This window comes from Calliopsis andreniformis, chromosome 2 (assembly GCF_051401765.1).
Source record: "Calliopsis andreniformis isolate RMS-2024a chromosome 2, iyCalAndr_principal, whole genome shotgun sequence".
Classification (NCBI taxonomy): Eukaryota; Metazoa; Arthropoda; class Insecta; order Hymenoptera; family Andrenidae; genus Calliopsis; species Calliopsis andreniformis.
In genome coordinates this window covers 7301764-7317569 of record NC_135063.1, presented here as the reverse complement: position 1 = coordinate 7317569, position 15806 = coordinate 7301764, and the positions used below count along the sequence as shown (strand labels likewise).

Genomic DNA, 15806 nt, shown 5'->3' with positions numbered 1-15806 from the left:
ATCACACGTGTATTACCTATGCCCTAGCAGCTTCCAGGCAGCAGAAATCCTCAATTAATTAAAGGACATCTCATACTCCGGTCTAATGGCATTATTAACATTACTCGCATGCTAGCCGCGCCGAGGTCGCGTACTCTCGCCGTTTAGAGCCTGAGCCGTTCGCAGAAAAAGTGCGAGGGAAGAAAGAGATGCAAACGCTGGCCATATTTCAGAATCAGCAACGGTAGAGACTGCCTGAGCCTGGAACCGCGACGAGAAGCAAAGGTCGCAGACCAGCCAAGCCTTGGCAAACCGTAATCCGTTTAACCGTGGAGGGTCGGCATAGCTGACAGACAGTATCTCGCGCTGACAAGCGAGACGGAGTTTGTCATAATTATTGGTCGCCAGTGTCGCCGGAGCAGCGCAGTTTTCTGCCAATGGCAGGGGCTGTGAATCCTCGTGACGCGAGGAAGTTAGATCAGCGAGTAAGTTCGTAGAGAGGAAAAAGCACGAGCTGATTAAAGGCGATTCAGCCCTGAACTCGAGTGCTGCTGGGATTAATGCGCGACGCTTGGATGGGATGAAGCAACAGTGTCTCCGTAAATTGCGCTTTTTTTTTTGCGCACGCGTGCAGGTATGTGATCGGAGGCAAAAGGATTCAGAGACACCATAAATTCGTGGAAGTGACTACCACCGCTCCGACGATGGTTTATGATATTAAGAACTACACCAGCTAGTAATAATCGCGACGATGACTCAGCCGTGCATTAAATCATCGAACACGTGGAGTCTATTCTGTTTTTAGATGAGTTCAGTTGTAGGATGGATGGTTTATTACAAAGCAGAGCTGAGCATATTAGAAATACTGTTTCAAGCAACATACCTATTTTATTTTACAGCTATTTCAGTTCTGAACTATAACTATTTTACTTTATTTCGAAAAATAATTTTAAAAATAATCCATTCGAAAAATCACACTTCCATACCACCATCATTAGAACTTCCTCTCCAGAAATTAAAATGAAACTAATTTCCCCAAGCAATTTGATCCCCATTTTAATACTGTGTCAGAAGATCACAAGTGGCAAGAATAGCATGGACTCATAAGAGGGTCTCAGATGAAAGCTAAAGGGCGACTAAAGCCTCGGCGAGTCGTCTCCCGGGAGACCAACTAATATAAACTGTGGCACGGAGAGCATTGGCAGACAATTTTCCCGTGGCCACGAAAAACGCTATTGTGATGCGATAAGCACAGGCTCCGTCTGGATTTACGAGCGACCAATGCCAGGAATCAATCCTGCCTCATAGTTTAGCGAGATTACACGTTCCGCGCTAGCTTCGGGGGCACAGACGAGGAACCACGCGGAGCAAAGGACTATGGCAATGCTCGGTCGCCATCTTGTCAGGCGTTCCTGCGCAGAAACACCCCAGGGCTGCGTTTCGATCATCCTCCAATTGTCCTACAGCTATAACTCGGCAAAGGCCCGCTGAAATCCCCTGTATAAATACATATGGTCCGGTTATACCGGTCCAGAGCCATTCGCGTAGCACGCGATACATCTTTTTCATTCTTTGATACGCAACACACCGACGGCGCGGCGTAGTGTTTCATTGATTCAAGGGTTGCTGCGTCGCGACCAGTATCGCTAACAAAGAGGCTAAATAATAAATTACCGATCGACCGGTTCGTTTAGATCAATTTCAGAAAAATATTACCTACGTGGTATTCCCACTTGGTAGATCTTGCAAATCTTACAGATCTCGCTCCTAAGTATAGATCGTTGAAAACTTAACAAGGGTAGCAGCAGTTCTGTTAAATCTACAAAGTCGACTCTTACTGGTTCTATTAAACTCAGGCCTGTTAGACTACTACTTTTATAAATTCTACAAAAGACTTCAATAATTTCAGCTTAACATTTTCTCCGTGTATCGATACGTTAATTCAATTGACACTGATCTATTTAGAGTGTTTGTTAAACGCAGCTACTATACCCTCTATGGCAACCTTTGCTTTATGGCATGGTATATTCCATGCTGCAAGTTTCTTGTGCCAGTATATCAAAAATGGATTGGGATTTATTGAAGAATGATATACAGCATCTCAATAATACTGCAAAAAAAGAATGAAGAACTGAAGTAGCCTCTGAATAATATTTGATGGAAAGTATCTAAAAATTCTTTCATTTAGCAACTTGTCCTCAGGCCACCTATAAGATTCCAGGGCGCTACACGTTTATTTGCTAGACTCCATCGCAACTTTTGTAGCACAGGACCCACGGAATTCGCCAACTGTTAGACCCATTACAAACGAATGCAAGGAATGCTCCGTTTTTGTCATCGCGCTGAAGGGACGCAGTGTGTTATCCGCGGACCAGGATTCCAGGATATAAAGTGTAAAAAATGAAAACGTGCGGAACAGGGTAATTTCCTGAAATGGTCATGCGAGAAGACGATCGTCTGAGGAGCATCCACGTGCCAGATACGACACGCGAGATTCCAACGAGATACCATATACCGGTGCCCTGTGGTAATCGCCAAGTTGTATTCCGTAGCTGCTCACTGCTTATCGACAAAGAAATGCCATTACACCGTTCTTCGCGATTTCGTTTAAGCCGCGGTTCGACCGACAGTTTCTTTTGCTCCCTGTCAAACGATCAGCGATAATTAATTTCCGTGCGAAATTCGACACGCGTCAAATGATCATAACTCTGACTCACGTCACTTGGATGCACTCGCAATATGCATTCATGGGAAATATTTTTAATTCCGCAGAAATTCTTGTGCAACAGTGGAAAAAAGTAGTCACCACTCAGTGCCCTGGCATATCCAAATTTAAGAGAGGAATTTTTACTGGTAATTATGATTTCTTATACTCAGAAGATTTTGACGAAATTTGGAAGTCAAGATCTGGAATTTCATGTGAATTTCAGTTTCAAAATTTAGAATATTCAAAGTAGTACAATATTCTACAAGAAGAATTTCTTTGGGCTCTGAAAGTTTCACTAGTACAATCCACAAACCGAATACCTCAGTGCTCAAAGTAGAAAAGAAAAACTCTTCAAATTCTACTTATTATTATTTCACGTTCCAGGCTCGATGTTCTACATATTACGACTCTCAATTACACTCTAAAAATGTTCAAAAAAGAACCCATAAATACCTAATTCACACTGCGAATCCGAGGACTCAACTTACTCTCCATTTCCTGCCCATTCCATCAACCATTAATTATCGGATTTTCTCGTAACAGAAACATACCACTCGGAGACTAATCTCTAGGATCGATAGATCGACGCTCCACACGACGATCGTTGACGTGGTTTAATTGAAAAGCTGAGCGGTGAATTTTTATCGGGGCGACGCAGAAATCGCGGGTGGCGTAATTAATGATTCCCTGTTCCGGCGCATGCACGTCAGCCCATTAAATTCAAATCAGCCCAGCCCGTGGAACAGCTGCAGCGCACAATAGACAATGTGATTGATTTAAAAAAAACGTGGGAGCGGAGCGTGGACGTGGAGCGTGCTGGATGCGGATGCGTCCAGCGCAGAACTGTAGCGGCTGTGTCGCAAGAAGCGTCGGGATGCAGCAGCCCGTCTTCTATTCGACGAGACAGCAACTGCGGCGTATGCGCCCAATTAGAAGGAATCCAGGAGGCAAAGGGACAGGGACGCCTGGGACTCTCACGCTGACCGGGGATTCGTATGCGAGTCGCGTGTCCGGTGTCCTGGTGCTACTCTGCAGCCTTAAGCCTCGTTCACAATGCTACTGGAATATCACTTTGAATTTAGTTCGTGAGAATGAATGCCCACTAGCCTTTATACTCGAATAAATATACTGCTTTACTCATCATTTCTTCTAAAAATATTAGAAAGACTTTATCTTGGGAAAAGTAGATAAGGTAAACCAGTAGCCGACCATGTCTCAGTACTTGTACACTATGTGCAGTTGTATTTAATTTTAAGCTTGAATTCTAACGTAAGTACTAAGTAAAATAGCATGAGTAGTAAAATTGTATGATAAAAGAGTATGCAATTCTTGTTGAAACATAAATGTTTGGAATGTCTAATTACTGGATCACGTGATACCTTAAGTGTCTGGGTACTGGGTAATTTACCTTACTATTCGTGTTTCATGAGAAACTGAAATACTAAAAAGTATTGCTCCTAATGCTTTCTAGGTGACTTCTTATGGAACACGACTAGTACTAGGATTTATACCTTACTATACCTCCAAACTACTCCATTGCTACACTTCACTAGTCACTCAATCACTGGCCTCACCACTGAATATCCACTTAATGCTCACAGTACATCATCCCAGCCACGAGAAATCTATTTAATATCGTTGCAGACTTCTTATATCCGAATCATTGGCTTTATCCTCTCGACCCATAGCACTCGAGTTACGTTCAACGGTCTTTGCCGAAGCTCTGGGATTTATTGCAACGTTGCATCTACTAGTTAACCACGGAGATCCATCGAACAATCGCGAGGAATTGCGATTTAAATTCGCGTTAGGACGAGGCCAACTTTTTGCCTGACCGCGGGGCAGTTCGTTACAGTGTATGACGGAGCTACCAGGCATCATTAGATGACGGTCGATTTTTTCCACATCAGGCAAGTTTTTACGTGACCGTTACCCCCTGGTACAGCGTCCGCCGGCACGGAATAACCAGATCCAAAGAGAGAACGAGAGAGGAGGGATCCCGATGCGTTTCCACGACGATTTCTTTTCTGATTTACTCGCGCTCGAATCCGGTCCGCTGGACTCGAACGACCCCTGGAATGGCATCCTAAACGCTTCTTCTGAAACCGCAGGACCGTTTTACTGCCGTTTTGCCTGTGACGTTGGCAAAATCGAAGGCGAACGCGTGCTCATCGAACTCGTACGCGCCGGATTTATCTTCAAAACGGATTCCAAGAAGGCACAAATCAGGCTCGCTATGGTCGCGAAAATTCTTCCTTTTGCCGTCACGCCACCACTGAACGCGCACACACGCGACACTCACAACACGCATACACAGACCTCGGTAAGTCTGCTGCCGACTAGCAGCAGACATATCCCGAGCTAGATGACTCGCATTACTTCGTCTCATTCCCCGAGTTTCAGTCCACACTTTATCGATACGATCGACTAATATCGAGCGTCGGTAGTCTTACCATAAAAGACGACCTATTCGAACGATACTGGACGCGATATCTGCCACGAGATTCCGCGTAGCCCTCGTAAAAACCGTTCGTCGAAAGTACGGCAGGAATCTTAACGAAACGGTGAACCGAATATTTCGTCGCAGTCCAGGGATACGTGATCCGCGGAATCGACGATCGGAACGACCAGGTGTGCATTCGTAAACGATACTTTCCTCGAATAATGCGCGTTCACGCTGCTGTCGCGCGTTCTTACAACTCGGGCTTTTCGTCACTGCAACATTGTACTGAAATGTAGCTTTCACCTTTGCCTGCTTCTTGTGTTCTGACATTCTGCCTGTTTTGGGCTAATAGGTATAGAGGGATTTGGTGGAATTAGAGCTCAGTGGTTTTGCCAAGGATGGAATAGTTAATGGTAACTAGAACGAAATGTTGACAAAAATCGATAAGAGTTTGTTAAAACCATAAAAGTAGAAAAGTGATTACCCCTTCATCAATTTAAGAATGTCTTTTCGTCTTGATGAACAGTTACGAACCATGTCCTCCAAAAATGAAGGAATTAGCCTCTGCAAGGATACTAGCACATATGTATATCTAAGATTATTTTTCTCAAATTCATACATAATTACAAAAGACACACTGAAAACTCTTAGGAGTAGATATTCCCCATAAAATTCCCTATTGCCTAGTTTTTCATGCATTTAACACTATCTTATCAGATTACACTACAAAATAAAATACCTACAATTATTCTATTTAACTTTCGAAAAATTCCTTCCTCGAGAGATTAAAAAAATTGTTTATAATTTTCATGTTCATCCACGTGCTATCCTGAGAACCACTGTTTGCCAAGAGACTACGTAAGGGCCGAGGTAGCGTCTCCGTTCTCTCTCCAAGGACCTTAAATCATATCGCTCGATATACTCCCTAAACAATAGGCACGCTGGCGATATCGTCTTTTTTGGTGCTCTCGACTCGCGGCGTACAAAAATGGTAGTACGGTAAGGCACGTCGGAGACAATGGGAGCCCGCGGATTATTCCTTCCTTCGAGAAGTCCGCCTCCCTTCAGCACGCCCTTTTTCGCTGAGGTGCAGGTCTATGGTGTGTGGAATACGTACTTGTCGCAACGCCCTCGCGTACTTCTGTGCACGGGTGGCCCAGTAGCGCGTTCATTACGCGAGTACAGCCACTTCACGAGGGAGAAAAAAGAGCTGATATCGGGGAAGAGAAGAAGAGGGGGACCAAACAAGTCCAGGATAAAAAATGGAGAGCATACTGTGATGATAATTAATCGTCGTGTAAAAGTTTTGCAAAGTTTTTAAGGAATTTTAGTTAGCCGATGAAGGGTTGGAGTTTGAAACATTTTATTACAGATATGTCTAGCTGGAAGATTAATGAAGGAAGGTAAAAATTGAATTCTCACAACTCAGGATAAATATAAAACCATAAATGATCCTGCTTTATATTCATGGTTAACCTAACGCAACAAAATGAGGTACATGTTCTAAAATTATGTTCGCGTGAACAACCCTAAACCTGAAACTCGTTCCGTCTAGCTCAATAATTGTGTTTGGTCATACTTCGCCTGGGAAATGTTAACTATGCGTAGGTACTAAATATTCAGGGGAGACATAAATTTTACTTAGCGCTAGGCAAAATTCGCTCAGTCTGTCTGTATTAAGAAGCAATGTCTCTGGAAGCATTAGTCTGGGAAAGATAGCTGGAGAAGTATCCGCTGGTTGTCGCCAGTAAAACAAGTTCATGCATCCATAATACCGGCGCCCCTGGAAACGAACAAGAAAAAGGAGTCTCGCATAATACAGTGTCATCATATGGCGGCAGCGCCATTGTTCGTCCTTTAAACCGACCTTCAAATATGCAGGGTACTCCTTTTGCTCTCCTGCAGACTCCTTTAAGTGTAAATGAGGTGACGGCCGCGAGAAGCTTAGGAGTTACGCTCTGCACAGTTGTCTCATTTTAAAGATGAAACCATTCTTGAAATTTAGTGGTTCGACTGCTTCGCAGAGTCAACTTTAGTATCGATTGAACGAAGGTCGTGTTTGCTTTTGAATAGAATTATTCACTACTTACTGTGGGTACGCTTGAATAGCTTCTCTTATTATAAATGAGACTAGAGGCTACTAAAGTAGATCAAATAAGGAGTTTAGAGCATATATTAGGGATAATAATATTGCTTTTGAATATATTAATATTCATTTGAAATGAGTATCAAGTAACATTAAAATATCTATAAATTAGCATTACCTATTTCCTTAAATTGCAAATCTTATTAAGGATTATCATATTTATCTGTAAACCCAGCAAAAACTGACCATCTTATTATTTTTTCATTTTTTTATCAATAGTGAATGTATAGTCACACTAATTTATTTTCTATATTAACATGTATAATCTTTTTCCGATCACTGATATTATGGAAAGAACGTTCCAGTAGCATGTGCCTGATGCCTTCGACTTATAGCCAATCCACGATAAAACCTTCAAAACGGGAGCTCCCGAGACGTTGTAGGTGTCATTCATACCGGTCGAAGCTGTCCATCATCCTACCACCATCTGATTTCTGATTCAACATCGAAGACAGTAACCATAAAAAGCAACTCTGTCGTTTCATATGGAAGTCGTCTTATAATCGTTTCGTAATAATTTCGCATTATGAATTAGCTGGCAAGTCGTCAATCATCATCGACGACGTATGTCCCTTCTTCTATTTCTCTTTCCTCTAAAATAGGGAAGATTTCTTTCGCAATATCGCGGCAGGAAGGTCTTTCGTTTGCTTAACTTTTGTCCTGATCTAGCTATGTCGCTGATGAATGTCTCGATCGTCCATCATCGCTGCTAACTTTGATATTAAAGTCCAGACAGACTGTTCCTGCTTATGGCGAAATATTCTTTGTCACGACTTAATGTAACTTTTTGTCTTAGCTTTCAACATTAATCTCTTCGCTTGTATCACATATAGTGATGGTTAGTGACCATATTTGAGAAGAAAGTACGGGTAGACCTTTGATTTCGTTGATTTAGGTGGTTGGTGTATATTAAGCTTAATGAGAATTAAATATTATATGAAATGAATAGAAATTAAAATTGGCGGTTGAAAAATGACAATCTTGAGAAATTGAAATATTGGAATTTTCAGAAATCAACTCTGAATAGTTTAAAAAATTGAAGATTTATATCTTAAATATCTGTGTACTATGTATAAATTTCACTAGTCGAGAGTTCAAAATTTGAAGACTTAAAAATTCGAAATTTTGAAAATTTAAAAACTTGAGTATTTGAAAATTTTAAAACTTGAGTATTTGAAAATTTAAAAACTTGAGTATTTGAAAGCTTGAAAATTTGGATATTTGAATGATAGATAAATATTCAAAAATCTGAAGATTTACAAATTCGAAAATTTGAAAACTTAAAATCGTTTTCACAGTAGTATTGGGGTCCCTAAGTAACTCCACCTCAGTATACGAAAGAGGAGAAAAGCCAGAGAACAAGACTGACCCATCACTCCCATCAGATTACAAAACAGCAAATCACACCACAGACAACCCTAATTTCGTCAAAGATCGCTCCGTCCCACCTGAAGCCCAGGTTCTAAAAGCTGCATTTTGCATTTCACCTTCAGCTCGCTGGCCAGCCTCTCGCGGATCTTCCGTCGGTTCCACTTTCCTGCGATTATTCCACGTCGCCATCCGGGGGCCGGATCATCGATCATCGGCGGCGGTTCTCGATTCGATCTCTCTGTCTCAGGCGGGAAAATACGATCGGCTTGTACGTTATTTGCGGGACCCCGATAGCGCGACTCGGAAGAGAAGTTAATGCCACGGCCACTTTATCAAGCTGCAATAAGAACGGGGTGCCACGGGATCCGGGGAATGTAAGAACCAAGTTCCTGAGTAATTGCTCGGAGCGGAGGATCCGCTGGTAAGAGGAGGAGAGATCCAGGGAGAGCAGGTGAACGAGAGAGACGCTGGCGGAAGACAGACAAGCCGCGAGACGGAGGAGAGAGGACGAGACCGGCTCCCAGAACCAGAACAACCTGGAATCTTCGCGATCTTAAGTGTGCTTAATTAAAGCATCAGCTCGCTTTAGGCCGGGGGCCGGTTTTCATTAGGGCGGCATTCGTTCGGCCGATAAGGTGGCAGCTCTCGAAGACCGGTGAAAATATTACGGCGACCAGTTTTCTTTCGTACCGAGCTTCCTTCTTAACCGCGGTATCGTGTCCAGAGTGAAATTGAATTTCGTCCCTGGTCGTCGTTCTCCAGTAGCTTCACGATACTCCCTTGTCACTTTTTCTTAGGACAATCTTTCTTTGGAATTTAACCCTTGGTTGGTACACTGCTGTCTTAATATGTCTCAAATTCGATCGTACACATTGCTCGTTTACATTGTGTCATTGTATTATGTCATTGCAGACGTAACTCAGAAATTTGTTATTTTTAAGTTAATAGTATAGAAAGAACACTTCTTTAAGTGTTCTTAATTTTTTTCAGTAAATTTCGATACTGACATTTTTCTAACAATGATGGATTTTGAGGTGGTTTATTTGCAGCAATTTATTCTTTCGTTTTATTTGTCTTTTGCCTTTGAGGAGGCAAGTTCCTATAAGAGGTATTATGTACCTTTTCTTGGTAGGCTTCTCTTAAGCTGAATTTTTTAGTGAAATACGATATTGGACTGGTTTACTGATAGCAATATCACGCTCTGCATTAAATTAATGAAGATACTCGAAGAATAAAACAAAAAATCGCACGACGAGTTAGTTTGCTTCTAATTATCATAATTAGAGACTTGCAACGGCGCTGTGTAGTTGATCGTGTGGGTATAAAGAGTGAGCTTTCGAAATGAACGTTCTTCGAGGAATGCCTTAATAATATTGCCTTACATTTAGAAATATGGCCCTAAATCAAATGTCTCTGAAGCTCATTTCCATATTTTGAAATATTTGTAATAATATGTACTTCTTGTATTATTTCCGTGATAATAAAATAGATTTCCATTTTGATAAATTCATCGGCATTAATCGAAGTATTAGACAGAAAATATCGATAATACTTTCCCTAGGTGATATAATAACCACCATTAATATATATTTGTATAAGAAGTGTACGTTTTCAGGGCCTGTACTAAGTATATCGAGTAAATTCTGTTTCTCGGCCATCAGTCGAATCGTTAAACCGAGGTCTTCAAATAATTTCCTTGATTTATGAGGAAAATCTATTTCTCACCGATAATGACCACGTCGACGAACATCGTTCGGTTTATTACTTTGCATAGCACCACTAAACCAGAGGGCGATCGACTGTTTCGCAACGCGCGAACGGTAAACGATGAGTGTTTAAAGATGATTACGTCGGTTATTGCGAGCAGCCATAAAGGAGGCGACACGCTGGTGTTACAGAGACGATTAGAAGGTGTCAGCCAGCGCGTAAATAATCATTCGTCCCGCGATAAAATATTTACGAGCCCGCGGAGACGTGTCCCAGGCGTTTACAAATTGCCGATCGGAGTTAAACAGACTTTCCTGTTTTGCAATACGCAAGAACACACACGGCCGCTGAGTCGCATTAGCAGGTTCGTGTAATTCAGCCAGGCCTTTTTCTTGCTTGCATTCTCGCTTGAAATTACGTCGACGTGCCCAACTGAAAAAGCCCGGTATCGCAACAATGCGCGATATGTATACATCGTGGCTCGATTAATTGGACGCTCCTCTTTCCCCCGATCAATCGGAGCGCTGGTCGAGGAATTTATTGGCGGGAAAATTGCGAGTGTGATGCTTCGAATTCAATAGGCGATAGGAGTATGGAGTACGTAATCTACTCAGTTTCCATTTTAGCCAATGAATCTTTGTTAATTTGTAGAGCTTAACCCAAACACGTTTATATTCTTTCTGCAGGCAAGATACCTCAATTACAGTTGCTTTGAAAAATTGTAATTGAAGTAAAAATGCATATTGTAAATCATTTTTTCTATTCATAAAACTAACAAAATACCAGCTGAATGTTAAAAGAAAATACTGTTCGTGGATACACACTTTGATGTATACTTTGAAAAGGCGCCTGTTGTCAGTACTTACAATCCACTATCCACAGTCATATTAACTTGAAGCAAGAGGACTCTGATAGCCTCATTTAACTTTTAATGGATACTTGATAAAGTACCTTATATGGTCTAGCAATAAATTTAACTACCTTGCATACCTCCACATCACAATCTTTCTATAAAACATACGTCTACCTACAAACGACGGTAAGGAAATGCGTCTTGAATTACTGACACTCAGGTTACCGAAACCAAAACCTATTCAACTCGTCCAAAAATAAGACGGCTCGCTAAACACAAGTGGTAAAGCAAATAAGCTGATAACGCACCATATACACCCTGGTTGCATTAGAAGAATTTAATTCTCACATAGACTGTAATTCAAAACTTCAATCTGCCACGCTTGTGTTAATACGCACTGACGTTACACTGGCGTTACTCTGACGTTACTCTGACGTTACTCTGACGTTACTCTGGCGTTACTCTGGCCCTGCAAGCGCGCTATTAATTTCCTCCATTTTTTCTCCAGAGCTCCTTAGCAAAATAAACGTGACACTAACGCATCACGCGTACGCGAAGGCCCATTAGAAACTGTACGACGTTGCGGATCCCGACCGCGATGTATTTCGCCAAGATGGACGATACGCGAAATCCCGAGTTCCACGAGGAGTGCAGCGAGCTTTAACGCCGGTCAGCTTCCTCCCGCGGTGCTCAGCTGGACGCATTTGTCCTGTCAGAGTCCGAAGATATTACGCGGAAACGAGCACGTGGGCGAGGATAATGGGTTAGGGGTGTGATCGCAGCTAGATTTCTAAGCCGGAAGACGAGTCCCCTGACCGCGCAATCATTTTCCTTCGTTTGGCCAGGCCACTCGAGAAGTGTCAGGACGGATGAAATAGTGGCGCTCGTGCCACCATGACAGCGCCCATCTGGCCAGCCTTCAGATTCAATTTACAATGCGTACCTCTTCTCTCCGTCCCGCTATCCTCTCACCCCCCACCCTTCGCCCGTCCATCTCGCGATATAACCTTTATTCCACTCGCCACTTCTTGCCCCGCTGCAATTCTTCTACAGCTTTTCCGACCCGCGCTGCGGGACCCCGCCTCCTACACTTGTCTTGTTAAGCACGACTCGAAACAGCGCAAAAATCGCGACACTTGGTGACCCATGGTACACCGCGGAGATAGTTGCCTGTCTTCCTATGGAGGTCAGGAAATCGTGTGTTCGATTCTGTCGTGGCCCTTCTTGGGTCCTTCTAGATATTATACCTGTTCTTGGGTCCCTTTAGATATTATAGTTTGGCAGCTCGTGAATACTATTTAGAATATTAGATTAAGTATCCCCTACAGGACGAGACTTGCTTCGAGGCATATCTTGCAACTAGTGATGGGACCAGACCATTTTGAATTGTTTTCATTTATATTTGATCTTCGAAGAGGCAGAGATTCGAAATAATTCCAAGTGTTCTCAAATTCATTACTTTTCTCGAGACATAGTGAAGTAAGCCTCATCGTTTAGGGGATACTTTAAAGATGTGCAAGAATCTGTAATGGCGAATAACTGACTTGCGAGGCTGACGAAATATTTTTGAGTAGTCGAAACAATCACGAGAAAGATTCTGACCTCAACCTGACTCAATTTCAATTTTTGTGAGTTCTCATACACTTTTAGGTCACATATTTTCCAACTACTATGCTTCTTCAAACAGTTTTCTCTTAGTATCCAAAATAGGTAAACCACCTGAACAGCCTCACAAGTCCAAATCTCGCCTCCAGCAGTCACAGTTACTGAATGGCAAAGATGTACCCTTCGTTGAATTTCTAATGTGCCGTTAGGTTTAAGTTTAGAGACGAGCAAGTTAAGTCGACTATTTTGATGGGCTTTGAATTATTTATGCACCAGGAACTCTTTCTGTCCGCAGTCTAACCCTTCGGTGGAGAGAAGGGATTCTTCCTTCGGATTCCAGTCTTTCTTTGACGCGTTCTGTCTACTGCGTCCACATTTGCACCATCGCTCCCCTTTCATCCTCTCGCTCTTTTCTTTTGCGACTGGTCGCATCTTCGCGACTCCTCGATTCCTGTTTCTTGGGTGTCTCTCCCTTCGGTCAGAAGCGCGGCCGATCACGCGCGATTTTAACGGCTTACATGGACTGAATATATTTCCACATCATGCATCGACGTAAACGCCTGCGACAAACTCCTCCCGCATTCAACATTGTGACTATCTTAATATCCCATTTCGGTTTCCACGTTCAGGGAATGTCATTTTATTTTGCGAACGAGAGAAAAACAGAAGAACGCAGGGTAAAGACTGTTTTGCCTTCAGTGATTTAATTCTGTATTCGATGAAAGTATTTTTATCGAAATTTCAGAATTTATTGAAGTATCAGAAATTATCGAAACCCTTCGTGTAAAAATTGAGGAAGGTTTTCTAGTAATATATTCCACAGAGAGGATGATAGAAATAAGATATACAACAGACACATAAATCAGATTAGGGTCTGACCGAGACACCCTGGTGACATGTCTTCACTAAAACTTAGGGAACCACATGCTAAACAGTGTAATATTTGAATACAATTCTTTTCCAGTGCCTACGAGCATCTTCTACATATTGATCAGGTTGTAGGCTCTTGAACAACATATGTATATAGGGCCGTGTGGGTTTGATGGATGAAGTAACAATGACTATACTTTGTAATAGTAGATCTCCTGAATCGTTCTGGATCTCTGAATCGAGTTCACTTCAATTTTATCAAGGAGTATCTATTTACCTTTAAATTAGAGTATACAGGATGAGTCACGTAACTGTATCACCTAAGTTTTCTTTACTCCATGTAAAAATATTTCAAACGAAAGTTGTTTGGCACAGAGAGGAACATAATAAAAAAGAACATGCTCCTAATACCAAACAACTTTCGTTAGGAGCATTTGTTCATGCAATAAACAATTTACAAGAAAATTCATGTAATACGGTTACCTAACTCAACCTGTATAGTCCTACACACACACAATGATAAACTTATTATCTCAAACACAATTTTACATATCAATTATGAGTCCCAAAAAAATATAATAAGTCGCAAAAATTCCTACCTTTAGTCGATGTCGCAGATCAATCGATGCATAGTTGTTTATACCATCCACGACCTCCTGCAACAAATGAAATCTTTCATTTAAAAAATTATTTCTAACTTCAACGTCCAGTTAACAAGTAACCATTAAAAATCATCAGTATCTCGAAACACCACTATCACCCACAAAGTGCAGAAGTTACAACCGCGCCTTAACCCCTGCGGTCCGATGTACGTGTGGGTTCGAAGAGTCCGAGCGTACAGCGTCGGTATGCGTTATACATGTTATAATTCACCTGGAGAAGCCATAACTCACAAGAGGACTCTCGGCTTCTTCGGTAGACAGTCGACCATGGGCGGAGTTGGCAATAGTTTCTTCCTCCTATTTATTGCGCCCGATGCACTGTGCGCGCTACGCCGCCACCTCTTTCGTGATCCACGACATATCCTAGAGCCCGATACCCGACGCCGCGTTCTGAATTTAGTTGGTATTTACCAGGAGGCCGAATGTTACATATGTTGCCGTCGAGGCACGAGAACACGATATAGGAAGCCACGCCGCGGTCAATATTTATTAAAGAACGCAACGCCTTGCGCAGTGGAATGCCGTGAATTCACCGATCGTTCAACGGGATCATCGGATCGTGCGCAAAGTAAACTACGGTTAAGTCTTTTTACGCTTTTCTGTCAGCAACATCTGTTACGTCAATTAGTTTCTTACGGATGAAATCAATTTCTCGCAAGGAAGATGGGATTGTTGACAGAGAAGATTAACCGACTGCGTGTTGAACTCGAAGGGAAGGATGAGAGGATGCCCTGAGAAATCATAAGTAGACTGCGGATCTATGTGCATTTATAGCAAATTTGATTTGCAAAAATGTACAAATTTTTCCAAAATATCGACAATTAAATACAATTTAGTATCTAATTTATAGTAGTATTTGCAGAGTGAAAGAAATCTTCAATTAGGTAGCGCTCCTTTAATTGTATCTAAATATTTAGAGAAATAGGTGTTTGCATATAATCTTCAATCTACTCATAAATTTACTCGTGGTTTGAAAATATGTTAAAAATACATTGCAGGAATAGAAGTCTGAGATCAATTATGAGGTAAATGTTCTAATGCTAGAAAGTATAAGATACATGACCTGACATTTGAATAGTGTCCCAATGAATATACTATTTTATTATAACATTTTTCATTGTTTGTTAGTAGTATCGATTCTTTACTAGAAATTAGTGCTGGTGTCCATGTACCAGAACATCGTCGACTACTGAGACCTTTACCAACATACTGTATGTCATATGGAGGACACTATTCCATCTCAAGAATTCAAGCTCCAAAACTGAACTTGTCTCTTCAAAAAACACCCGAAACTATTTCACCCAGCCAATAAACCCCAAAAGCCCATCTCCACCTTGCTCAATCAAGCCTCCATCATGCTGCACCTGCCCCAAACAAAGCCTGGGCAGACATTATCATTATCGTTCAAGACCACGTCACCTCGGTAACGGGCAGTCCCTTCCAGAATCTCGGGTTATTGGCTG

At 41.9% G+C, this 15806-nt stretch overlaps 1 protein-coding gene across 1 annotated transcript in view; it reads right to left on the bottom strand.

The window, feature by feature from the left end:
• LOC143188349 (protein cortex) overlaps positions 1 to 14416 on the bottom strand; it is a 134422-nt gene extending 120006 nt beyond the window's left edge. The window contains exons 1-2 of the mRNA XM_076392556.1: positions 14397 to 14416; positions 14281 to 14353 (exon numbers count right to left, since the gene is read on the bottom strand). Coding sequence (XP_076248671.1) covers positions 14281 to 14353; positions 14397 to 14416 — 93 coding nt within the window. The remainder of the gene's footprint in view (positions 1 to 14280; positions 14354 to 14396) is intronic.
• Between the last annotated feature and the right edge of the window lie 1390 nt (positions 14417 to 15806).